The 13,881-nt window shown below is 38.1% G+C and overlaps 1 protein-coding gene across 1 annotated transcript in view; it reads right to left on the minus strand.

Moving 5' to 3' along the window:
• Positions 1–12,970, minus strand: part of LOC124304030 (bone morphogenetic protein 1) — a 33,531-nt gene extending 20,561 nt beyond the window's left edge. Inside the window, exon 1 of the mRNA XM_046761962.1 lies at positions 12,282–12,970. Coding sequence (XP_046617918.1) covers positions 12,282–12,453 — 172 coding nt within the window. The 5' untranslated portion in view covers positions 12,454–12,970. The remainder of the gene's footprint in view (positions 1–12,281) is intronic.
• Between the last annotated feature and the right edge of the window lie 911 nt (positions 12,971–13,881).

The raw sequence follows: 13,881 nt of genomic DNA on the forward strand, positions 1-13,881 counted from the left end.
AATTTCTTGCGATTAATTGTCGGTTGGAAATTGAAACGAGATCCTTATCTGTTCCTCCTTCCCATGATGCAATCCGCTCATATTACAAATCGCGAATGAATCGCACATTACTTTCTTTTACTTCTCCACTGCAATCAACTTTTTTTTATATCAAAACCACAACCGGAACCCTTTTAATAATGTTTCTCATTATTATAATAGTTTGTTAAAATAAATGTTGTTTGAGAAATTGGAAAAAAGAAAACCCTCGTGTAAATTAAAGAATTTTAAGCCTAAGAACCGATAAAAAAAAAAACTTACAGGGAATTAAAAATTCCCGCATCCTGCAAGTTGGTGACTTGGAAGGAATAAATATTAGCTTTGAAACTGTCCAGTTAATTGCTGTCTTAAAATTTTCAGTACTTCCAATTAGTATCCATCACTAGTCAATTATGACATTCCGGCAGTTATGTAATAACGAAATAAGAATTTGCATTCAAAATAACTGAACTGGTAATATAAACTGATGACGTAATGTTAATCATTTTTTACGATTGCTCTTTGTTTTTTTACTATTAAAAAAATGTTTGCATTAATTGTTTCACAAGTTTGAAAAGAAAATTTGAATACACTTGACCCCGTACGTTATACCCAGTAGCTACAAGAATGATCGATGCAATTTTGCTTTCAAAAGAAGAGAAATGAAAAGCCGAAGCTTTCAGCTTCTCCATTTTTTACCTCTCGACTCGGTGGAGCTTTTTTCTTTACCCTCTTTAATTCAGCTCGTTTAGCGGGAAAATTTTAGCTCAAGTTTCAAACATATCTGTTACATATATATATGTATATATTGTTATACATTAAATATATATATATATGTATATATGGGGCACTCCATGTCAATTCATCCAATAAATTTCCTTCACGATTTTTGATTCGCTCACGATTTTTCGCAAGATTCTCCGATCTCGGAAAAGCACTTCGGAATGTTTTCAAATTTTTTTTCCCCGTCGTTAATTTTTTTTTGAATATTCAGAGCCATCTCGAAATCTGCTTTTTTTAAAACTCTCAAGAATTCTATTTTTCATTCCGATCATTTTGACACCGTTCCATAGTAGGACGATATTTTTTTTATTCATTTTTTATCGCCTTAAACAATTTGAACCAACAAAACACCAAGTTAAAATATTTATAGGTATGTATTCCGTTTAATAGCTTGCGTGTATATCTTACTTTATTATTATAATAAGAATGGAACATAAGGTCATTATATAGAATGGTTTGTACATTCCGCTTGGCCAGTTCGGCTAACTTTCAGAGCTTCTTATTATCGTTATTGTTATTCATATTATTACTACATCGTATTTAAAACGATGAGGCAGCAGAAACAAACTCAAATCAGACACAAAGTTGCTTCAAAATTTACACGGTACATTATCGAGGGAAGAATACTTTTCCCAACATTTTTTCTATTTACAATTACGTAGTATTTGTTTAATGCTTCCACAATTACATTTATGTAAAGATTCGTACGAATATTATTCGTACTCCCTAATTAAAGTCTTGATATTATCTAAACTGGTACAGTTTTCCTCGTCACTATTAAAATTAAAAAAACAATAACAATTATCTTACTGAAAATGGAATCGTTGGAAATACGTATTTGTGCAAAAATTCACTGCGTCAATACATAAATATGTTTACATTGATAATTTTAATGTTTTTCACCATTTGAGTAATAAGTAAAAACTCGAGAATCGTTGCAAAAATTTAAACAGTTTCGTAACAATGTTTTTTTTATCTATTCAATTGAAAAATAAACTTTCTTGGCGTATAATTATATTATGAATTTGACTGAATTTATTACAATTATCCTCGTACATACGTATAATCTGATGAACGGACTGTTGCCATAATTTTCTCCCTCGTCGCGACTTAAAATTCTGTCTTAGCTAAATTTCTCATTCAAATACTTCAATTTACGTAAAATGACATGCCGTTGAATTGAATCAATCGTAAATAAGTAAGAAGAAAAAAGGCAAAACTACGATGGGAAATGAATTGGTTCAAAAAATAAATATTGTTGTAAAAATTAGAAGAAATATTATAAGAGTCAAGAACGAGAAGGAAAGTTTATAAGCGAAACAATCTACCTCGAGATTATAGCAAAATATTCGCACGTCACACACGGAAAAAAACGCCATTCTGCAAATCGGAGATATAATTATCCGCACACCGCGCGATAATTTACATCAATCACAATAATTATGCAATTACAATAATCATAATTATGCAGTTATAATTTAACCTAAATCCCTTTAAGCTGCAAAGGTTACTGCAAAATCTTTGGTTTCTCTTCTTTAATACGATTTTCTTCTTCTGTTGTTCATTTTCTTGTTTTTTGTGCCCTTTCTTTGCGTTCGTTGATTTTATAACAAGTTTCATATGGACTATTATATATATATATATATACACACACATACATTATAGCTCGCGTTTCTCAATGTTAAAAGGTTCATCCTCAGCATATAAATATATACTTAAACAACTTTGCGTCGAATAATCGAAAACATCAGCTGAATTTCTCAGGAATTTAACATTTCCTCGTTTTTTTTTCTGTCATTTCGTTTTCATCTCAAATAGTCTCGAGGATGGGGAAAAAGGTGTTTTTTCTCGTTATTGCTCTAGACTCCGCTTGAAATTGGCTCGGATCTATATTTTTCTTACTCAGATATGTACAATGTATATACATAATATATATATTTATATATATATATATATATATATATATATATATATATATATATATATATATATATATATATATATATATACAGGTAATTCGGTTAACTTCAACGAAAAGTGTATAGTTACTTCAATCTTCTCTCTCCCTCTCTCTCTCTCATCCTATCTCCTTTTTTTCTTCTTTTTTTTTCTCTCTGTCTCAATTGTACAGCAGCTTATCACGCGTTCCTTCGAAATCCGTTAAAATCGTCGACACTTACAGAGAGACAGGCATCTCTATGTACTTACGTATATCTATACGCTGTTATGTACGCGCTTTCCTTAGGTATACATATAATATATGTGTGTGTGTGTGTGTGTATGTATATATATATATATATATATGTATATATAGGTACATTTATATAGATATAAGGAGAACTGCGACAAAAACTCGTCTGTGGTCCTCATCCCTCTTTAATCCAACCGATGGTTTATGCTCCATCTATGTACGAGGCGTAGCCGGTTTATGTACTTGTATCTGCTTGTATATCTATGTATACCTAAATACATATATACCCTTATACACTCATCGCTGAAACGGAATACCTCGACGGGAAATTTGATCCGGCTAATAGAAGTGTACCATGACACCTTATAGACTGCTCATGGATATTGTTAATGTATACAGAAATTTGAATCTATACATCGTGTATACCATAAATTATACCGAAGGAAAAACAAAACAACGTACCCAAATCTTACCCACTTATGACTTATTTTCATACATTTCTCTATTCGTACAGCTATCCCAAACAAGTTTTATTTCTTTAGCAGATGACCTCGATTTATACCTGCATTTTCATTAATAGGTAAATTTTATTGGAACAAACAATTTTGCGGTTAACAGTCGATTAGATGTAATTAATTTATTCTGGATAAATGCCGAATGCACAGTCCGTGTAAGTGAACTTCCAAGTTAAAACTACGTGGAGAACTAAGCGATATTTGTTTTTTTCGAAAGTATAGAAAATAGTCGACAGTATTTCAAATTTGAACGACGATAAGCACGATACTCTGAATGAATGCTTCTATCTTGATAGATTGTGAGATGATTTATTGACTGAAAATAGTGTATACGTCCATCTATTTTTATACTCTAGGGCTTTCTTTTTTACAACGTGCATTCTTCACAAATCACCCGCACCGTCATATTTTTTTTTTTTTATAGCCATAAAATATTTTCTTTCACTATTATATACCAACCCATCAAGATTTCACTAATCTTAACCATAGATTTCAGAACAAATATTTCCAGAGAATTTACTTTCATATAAGCGCGGAGAGAAAATGAATCCCATTCAAGTTACGAAAATTGGTCCAAAGTTACGCAGTACGCTCTTGAAATGGTTTTCTAATGTTATACTTTTTACTCTCACAGATTCCTTCATAGATGAAGAAGATACTGTTTTCAAATTCAAGTCAATCACTTCAAATGCATCTTGCAAAGTTCGCTTTCGTGTCATTTTTGTACCGACAGCTTATTCTTAGGTTCAATAGAATCGACAGATATTTTATTCCACTCTAAGCTGTTTTAATTTGTGAAAACGAAATCGACATTTTACAGAATTTGTAACTCACGTAAACACATTGATAAATGAAACGAGCTTATTAGATTCAGGCAACTTTCTGAGTTTTCAATCATACATTAAATTGCTAACAATTTTTTTAGTGCATAATTAAAAAAATACAAAATACAACTCTCAGTTACTCTTGTGATTTATATATTATTTTGCGTGAACAAAATTCAATCGTACGGCAGTCTTATTGAAAAATAATTAATAATGTAAGAATGGAAAAAAAAGAAGAAAACTATAAGCGTTTGCCGTATTCTTTTCAATTATACACATTAATTAGAAAAGTAATTCGTGATTGAATATCGTTTTCAGTAGTCACTATAAAAGTAAAATGAAATCAGTGTGATTCTTAATGAGAATTTTCGTTCCTTACTGTTTTCACAATGTTGCATTCCTAGATGCTTGTAAATATTTAGTGTTTCGGTATATTTCGCAACGCGCTGTAGACCTTTTTTCCTTACGTCTGTTTTTACCTCATTCTATTTCGTTCTTCTTTCTTCCTCCTTACCGACCCGATAATTGAATCTAGAAGAGCTATTTGGCAATGCGGTTATTCGGTAATTAGATACCTGCTACTGGAAGAATTCTGAGATTGATAGACGCTGAATCCAGGAGCTCGACCCTCGACGCTACACTTGAAAGGGATCCCTCGGGAAGGTTATACCGGAACAAGGGACGATTTTTCAATCCAGCACGGACGAGTCTTTCAATTCTCATTATTTAAATTTTTCTTCTTGTCGTCGTTTCTTCATCTCGCCCATTAGTTTTATTTTTAACGTGCTTGAAATAATTATTCTACCCTGGAAACCCTATAAAATTCCCCAAATTATTCCCCACTTCCATACTGTTTTGGCAAAAAAATTAAATCCCGAAATAACTTCCAAAAGTTACTGCCACGAACCAAGGTAAAGCGATTGGTTTGATTTTTTTTTTTTTTTTTTTTAATCTTGCTATTATTATTATACTCTCTGGATTGAAATTCTGGCTTTTCACAACTGCTGTAGTTTTTTTTCGCTAACAATATATTGCTTCTGTTAGTATTAATTATCGGCAAAGTCCGGCTTTCGACGTGACCTTGAACTGGCTGCGGGTGGCGATTATAACTGTCTTCAGTGTTATAAGAAATCAGACACGTACGTACAGCACGAAAAAAATTATGATAAGACGCCTCACGATGAGAATCGAATCCGTTTGTCAACTAAGGATGTAAAATAATCGGACAACGTGATATCGTGAAGCGAGAAATCGGAAGAATAATTTTCCGATTTACTAGATCACTTAAATCGGTTCAATAACGACTTTGATAATTATTGATTAGAATATATCCGGCTTACAGATGCATCGGTAAAATAAAAATACTACAAAGCGTGTGAAAAGTGATAGAATGAAAAGTTTAAAAGAGAATAGTGAAGTCGATTATGCTGTGCAATTGTCGATACAAACGTGAATAAATATTCCAATGTAATAGTTGAGAGTAAAAACATACGGATATTTATGAATTACAATGAATTTATGATTTTTCTATTCTTTACTTTCAGACTCTGATTGTTTATCAAAGTGAAGTTTAATCGTCACCGCGGCACCCGTGAGGGGCTACTAATGCGAAAGGATATACTGAATTAATTAGCTCAACTTTGAACTCGATACGGATTTCAATCTCCCCTTTAAGCGGGGAGCTTAAGCTCGTTCCAAAGTCTCGGCTGTTCGCTGTTATATAGATTCGGATATAATGTTGCGTCTGCAGATTGTATGCGAAACTCGGTTTTACAGCGATTGTACGATCGCCTAGAAAGTCAGTTTCTACGTTCATTATCCAGACGGTTTCTGAGTTTATCGATAATTGAAATTTGACGAAGACGTAGAGCGCGGTTTCGGAATAAAGTTTGTAAAATTTTGTCGTTTGAAAGAATTATAATAATCATGCGATTAATTAGAATACCGTGTATAATAAATCTTTGACAACAACTTACATTTTAGAATTTGATATATCGTCTTTTAACTGCACAGTTTACCGAGAGAAAAACTTATTCTACTAAAAAGGTGTACTTTTAATTATTCGAGTAGGAAAAGTATTTGACACGTATATCATATTTCGAACGATTCGTTGGTTGATGAAAATTGTTCGGTCAGAAGAAGAAAAATATGTGTTGCAATTTACACAGACTCGTTTTAGAAACGAATGCAGCTTTTTTCAGTGCTTATCGAAATTCTTCCTCGGTTATTCCCGTCTTTCCAGCAAACTTTGGTAATTTACAATATACTGTAAATTCGCACCTGAAAATTTACAAATACAAAACACTGCTGCATGGTAAAGGAAGCTCGCGAATGCGAGCAGAGTAATTTTTACCAACCGCACCGCGTTGGGTGGTGTTTCGTTCGAAAAAGACAATAGAGAACGGGGGTTGAGAACTCGCGCTTACAGCCACTTTTTGGCTAATAAAAGTAAAGCACTCGCGACCCAGTTGCCGCTGCTGGATTGTTCCGTGTTGTGAAAGCTTTCGCGAAACTTGGAAACAAACCGTATCACACGCGCGGATACATACGTGTATGTTATGTGCATATTCGTGACCGCACACGTATCTTTAAGTAAATTATTAATTCACCTGAGGTCAAAAAAGAAGAAAAAAATCAAATAAATCGCCCTAGTTACACCAAAAGTGGACTCAGCAATATATTCATTCGTATGCATGCTTTTTGCTAAGGATGAATTAACTGAATCGTCCGAATCAAAAGTTTGGAAAAAGAAAAGGCGGGTAAAAAAATTTACAGCGATGACATTTTTGTCGATAATAGTGATATGCGAATGAAATCTCTTCCGTGCAATACGACGTGGATCCGAGAAAATTGGAACAACACAAGTTGAGAAATTGACGTTTTGAGAAAAGGTTTTGTCGTCAGAAAATTAAAAATTATTAAACCCCTGTGTTTCTGATCCGATTTTGGTAATTGTGATGATTGATTTTGATCTGCTAACATACGAGGGTGTATAAAAATTGTTGAATATTCTTGCTTACGGCGAGAAATTGATGAGCAGAAAACGGCATCGGTAAAATTGAATCGAATTGATTAACTCCAGTTTCTTAGTTTCCAAGTAGCTGTTTTATCATTCACGTTTTCGAACTTCGTGACCTTTGTAAGTGTTCGGTTGCGGAGAACGGATCAAACTGTGTGTACACACATGTACTAATGAAAAATAAAAGAATTAAAATCAATTTTCATTACGATGTGAAGGTTAATTTTGATGAAACGCAAGATATAAATTGGCGAAGCTCTCGACGAAGCTTAGCTGCGGCAACCTTCGCGACGATGAGTGGTAATAAAATTCCGGAAGGAAACTAAGACTGCCTGCTAAGGATCCGGTGAACGAAAGTAGGAGAGACGAGTCCTAGTTGTCACAAGGTCCGTATTTCTGCATCTAGATATCGGAACGAGCGGCGGTATAGATTGAAGTTGTAGTCCAATGTTTAAAACAAATTAACGTTGTTGCCCAGAATGTCGCATAAAATGCGGCCCCGCTGTGATTGAAAAACTGAAATTGGACCTGATAAATAATTCTTTTCCATCTTCTAAATATGTTTTCTATTATTTTCTTGGCTGAATTGGGATATTTCACAATAAGGTAACGGGAAAGGTGATTCTTGTCGTTTTCATTCGATACATATGTTTCTGATATTTGAATAGCGGGTCAGCAAGATATGCACAATTTTAAACAAAATCGCGGGTTTGGGTAAATTGTCACATCTAACAATAATTACCCAACTTGCCCCATTTCGACTTTTCCGCGGTTTTCTAAGTCCGGGTCAAGTTTTTCGGCATTCTTGGGAACTGAGGCGAATTTTTCACGGTTTTCGGAGTCTAGGTTGACTATTTCATGACTTCCAGGAACGAATACAATAAAAAAAAAGAATTATTGCTTAAAAATATAAATTGAAAACCCGAGTTTTTTACATCAAAATAAAAACAAGAATACAACGGCGCAAAAAAAACAAACTATTCATCACTTTTAACCAATTTTCGTCATTTAAAATACTTAGGACAACATACCCCGCCTCTGGATTTTTTTATGTTTTTTTTTTTTTTTTTTGTAAATCCGAAAAACCTTATTCAGACTTGCATAGGAACAATCACGCATTTTTTCTAAGTATGCAAAGGACGCATCTAATACAGTGCCCCGTTTATGAACTGAATAAAATTTTATTACAAAGAATTTTAAAAATCAGAGAGTAAAAAGTCCGACCACTAGGACCCGTCTCCCCTACTGGATAGAAAAACTATTCTATTCAGTTCGACAATTGCTTGCTGCCTAGGCACTATTGAAGGTATCTATATTGAGTGGAGACCCTGCACGTTGTTCTCGTGACAAGAGGGTCTCTTATCTCCCTTTCTTCCTCTCTCCTTGCGAGGCTGAAGTTAGTAACGTCAACGTAACGAAACATCGGGGAAAAAATCGTTACTGTGCAATATCAGAATGACTTTCAAGGAGTTGGCTCTCAAAATCATGAGTATGTTTTGTTTATCGTCGTTTATCAAATTTCAGAAGATCCCAAAGGTGCGAAGTGACGATTTCTCCTAAACATCCATCGTTACAGTAACGTAACTAACCTTATCCCTATCTCTCTTTAGCTCTCTCGCTTTCACTTGCTCCGTTGAAGAACGGTCTTTTTATCCAGCTTATGGATACCGAGGACACCCAGTCTCAAGCACTCTCTCTCTCTCTATCTCTCTTTTCTTGCTCTAATTTCATTCCTTACTCTTAACTGCTGTATTACACTGTACTGTCCATATCTTTTAGTCACAGAGTGATTTTTGATTTGTAATTTTATTAGTTGTAATGCTCTGTGGCTACATTGTCCGATGCTGTTATAGGTATAAATATACTCATCCATGTATCTATCTCTCTATCTTTCTCTCTCTCTCTCTCTCTTTCCAGAAGATGAGGGGAGATTTGTCGCATGTTCCCCCTTATTGTTCTCCTCGTTTGCGGCTGATCTTGAACGGGATCGTTGGTCGCCATGATCAGCGAAGCAGCTTCGGTTTTCACCCTTGAGTCACTTGAGACCGAGGAAAGACGCTGGGAAGGGTGATTAAACCTAACGGAAGAAACGGTATGTACAATGTCTGTACCGTTTGGAAAGCTTTATAGAAACGAAGACGTGATCTGGGGATCAAAATTGTGATTGTTCTACAATTTTGAAATTTCATATTATGTACTTGTACGCAAAAATCTTACAATCTTGTTGGCGGAAAAGCCTGACCTTTCAGGTAGATCTTTAGAAACTGTAATAAAAAATCATTCTCGTATCCTTCCCAGCTTTTCTCTCAAATTTAACATCTTTAAATCTGAAAGCTCGCATTCTTTTTCCCCGGCAGACGACTCATATTCTTGGAAATGCAGGAAGTGGTATCGATTTTATACAGCCTATAATATTTTTTGCTGTCCCACAGTCAGAGGAACTTTTTCAATTCCCATGTAACACGTGCCAATCATGTATGTATAATTGAGTTGCACTATACTGCTAAACACCATATAAAAATACTTGAGATCCGTGAGTAAATTTTTAAAGAGCTAGAGTGTGGGAGCCAGTTGAGGAAATATTATAATATACAGAGCAGATGGAGCAAGCAAACAGTTTGTGGTTATCAGTGTTTGTTTACTGCCGTTTTCAGTCACAATAGAGACTAAATAATCAGTGCATTTCGCGACAACGCGCGATGATGATGATGAAATCAAGAATGACGCGTGAATCGGTTAACGAATGTTATTATGGTCAAAACACTCGGATAAGTGAAATAAAAAAAAAAAAATTCGCAGATAAAAAGTAACCTTACAATCTCTGCCGATTCCTAACGGGAATTTTGCAAGGCCACAGAATCCGGGGAAACAATCAATTTTTATTCACTTTTCTGAAAGATCCAAACCCCCAATACGTGTGTTACATATTATATCAATATCTATTTATCGCTATTGGAAATTTCATGCTGACGGAGATTTCTTTTTATGCTGGTATGATACCTTGACTTTTATGTTATACGGTTCGAAAAACGTTGTAGCTAGAGTTTGAAATTCGTCGATTGAAATTCCTGTGAAAATCTAGGTCGTCATGGAATAAAAATCTAAAAAAATAAATAAGTGAAAAACTGTAACTGCTGCTTATCGAATTGCGAGCAACGCTAGCATATATAAAAATAAGTTAAACGGTCCCAGCGACAAAAATACGATTTTCTTTAAGTGAGCACATTGAGTCGGCGATGTACGTCTGAAGCCAGTCAAGATGGCAAGTTGTTTTCGCAAGTTTCGCGTATTGATCTCGCCTCCTAAAGTTCGGATCTCTTATATACCCATAGCTGTTGCTTGCGAAATCCACACCTATCGTCAATTTTCAGGCTTGTAACAAACTTTTCATTCAAAACATATATACATACGGATACAGGATTAAGATAAATTTCCAATCTTCCGGAGCGTGATCGATTCCTGCGATGCTTATAAATTCTGCTTCAGCAGCTGATCTATTTGGGCAGAACTTTTTTTCCGTACTAATGAGCAGCAACGGAAAAAAAGAATTCATAATTGCATTTTCGCTGTGCGAATAATTCTGAGCCGTCACAATATTCAACACGCCGGTGACGTGACGGAAGTCGAATTTGTATCATCCGCCTGGATAGAAATGCCTTTCACACACGACGTATCCGAGTCGGCGGTATTATAAGTTTCGAAACGGTCCCAGGTTGCGGATCAAAGGAGTCTAATGGCCTCGTTGCGCAGATCCGAACTCCTCTATTTGGGGCATGCAAGAGAGTCTGTCTGTGTCACTGTGCTCGAATCCTTTGAACATCCGTCGAAATGGGACCCCTTTCTCGGATCTTCCTCTCAATTTCGGTGCGACGTCAAATACAGGGATGACAAAATGCGGTGAAAAAATCGACGACTCTGTGTAACTTCCTACTGAAGGGGTCACGGAGGTACCGCGAAACTACCGGAGAGAAGTTAGCACGCAGGAAGTTACGAAGATTCCATTGCAGAACGCTGTACCGATCATTCGGTAAGATATTTTTGCAGTTAATTCGTTAGAGTGTCCCTCTGAAATTCCCGTAATTTTGCAACCTGCGCGCCCATTAATTAAGGCTGCAAATCGCCAGTCGGTGAATAGTTAAGCGCATGTAGAAGGGTGTCGTTAAGTGATAAATAAAGAGGCAGAAAAACTCATTCCGCCGGCCAAGTCCTCCGTTTCGCAAGGAAAAACAGTCCCCTGATAAATATTTGCCTCTGAATTTAAGTATTCATGAGGCGCGTGGATTTGAGTAAGCGATAAGTTCGTGTTTTATTTGAATTCGAGGCGTGGACCTCAAATTCTGCGTATTTAATTCAGCAAATGCTTGCAAATGAAAAACTCGATCTTGTTTTTATTGCGCAAGTTGCAGCGCGGTTTTTCATAGTGTATACAGCAAGAAGAGAAATGTATTTCCGTGTCCAGTTACAAGCGCTCATAAATTATGGCTCGAGAATTCCTGGACGGCAATACTAACGGGCAAAAAATACACGCGGGTGTTTTGCCGCGTGCTGTCGAGCCGTGGTTGGGTTGGATCTATATCACGTCTAGGACTCGCGAATTGTCGCGTGCGTGTATCTTGTATAATGTATAATGTATCTATGCATGCAGGCTGCGGCCTAGGGTCGGCGTATTCCGTCCCCTCGAAATGCCAACTACAAAAAACTGCGCCCGACCTGTGGCGATTACGTTTCGATTATTAGATTAAAGATCGTTATATACGCGCACTTGGCGGCGCCTAAGCACGACTCGCACAGCACGACTATGCAAGAGCAAGACCCTACCGAGCCTCTTGGCGGTGGGATTTCACCGCTTATCATTGAGTGAGGAAGAAGGATGATGATCGACGAAGAACACTGACGTTTTCTTGAGAGGTAATTGAGTGTGAATTACTGACCGGCCTTGCAGACGTCGAGGTCCAGGTCGCCGGTGATGAGGGTTGGAAACTCGATCGAGAAGAGCTGCTCTATCGTAAACCGCTGCCGATCGCTCGACGCGGGTTTTGCAGCCCGCGGCTCGGCACCGAGGAGAAAGGCGAGAAGGACGAGGAGGACCGGCGTCGAACTCATGGCGGCGTTCAAAGCACCGATCGATTCGAATCGACTGATCGAACTTCACTTCGACTCATAACACGCGATCACTTAGAGGCGGGAGACGCGGCGGCGTCGATGAGCTTTCGATGCTTCGCGACGAGCTTTTTCACATATTCCGTAACTCCGCGCGCTTTCCGACGCTCCGGGTGACCTTGTGCCGGAAAAGCTCGGCTGGTGGCGCGGGTCGTACGTCGGCGGGAAACCGGAAGGCGACGCGACTCGGGACGGGCGAAGATCCGCGGGTAAACTGACGCGAGACAGGCGCGGGGGCGGCCGAAAGCGCTCTGGCGTTCCTCGGGGCGCAGCGGGCGCCGGAACGACGACGATCCGCTCTCGAGAGGCGACGCGACGCTCGGTCAAAGTTCGGATCTCGGTCAGAGCATCGCGGGACGACGCGAGTCGCGCTCGGCGCCGCGTGTCGGGCGAATCGCCCGGGTCGGGATGCCGAAAGAGTCCTGGAAAAAGTCCCGAAGGATCCCGCGACGTCGCCTCCTCCTCCTCCTCCTCCTTCTTCTTCCTCCGATCTTAGCCGCTCGCTGCTCGCCCTGCACTGCCCTGCACTGACCTTCCCGGCTCGGCGAAGAGCGTGGATTGCTCTCGACCTCGACGGCAACTTCCTTCAATCCCGATCCCACCCCCGTCAACCCCCGCTCCAACAAACCGAAGCTCGCGCATCTGCGCATTCGCCGCATCCAGCTATAAGCTGTGGCCTCGTGGTGTACTCGTATGCTTGGAAAATTTAAACGGCATCCAAATTACGCGTGTGATACTTTGACCAGATCGACAAGTCTACTGGATTTGGCAACCCGTTTGCAAAACATGAAACGCTGTCCCGTACAGATCAAGTCCCTCAGTTTCGACAAACTGGCGACAGGCTTGAAGGCAAGACTCAAATATATACATAAATCTATGAAACTATAAGGTTACGCGTAACCTATAGCCGTGCCTGTTGCAATATTTGATTGCGGTTGTGAAAAGAAACGCGATCAGATATCGAGCTTCGCATTGTATAAAATCTCTCACTTTATGCAGCTCAAGCACGCGCTTAAGCTCTGCTACAGTAATTAATCGCCCGCCCTTTTTCTCTATTGGATAATCATGTATCAGCCGCGACTTACGTGTCGTAGTTTTAATTTCACCATCCGCAGCATGAAAACTTATCTCGTTGCGAAACAGCAACACTGGAAAACGCGGTCCACCGAAGCGGTATAACGCGGCTGCACTGCATCACGCCAGTTCTGACAGACGTAATTCTATTTCCCCACTAATTAGATTCGTGCGATTTCAGGTTTGTGCTTGCGTGTAACATAATTTTAATTACATCATTTACAGCCACGCCGACACCCGTACATGTTTCAAAGCGAATGCGTAGTTATATCTCTGTATCGCAACTCAGAGCTTATA

This window comes from Neodiprion virginianus, chromosome 4 (genome assembly GCF_021901495.1).
Source record: "Neodiprion virginianus isolate iyNeoVirg1 chromosome 4, iyNeoVirg1.1, whole genome shotgun sequence".
Classification (NCBI taxonomy): Eukaryota; Metazoa; Arthropoda; class Insecta; order Hymenoptera; family Diprionidae; genus Neodiprion; species Neodiprion virginianus.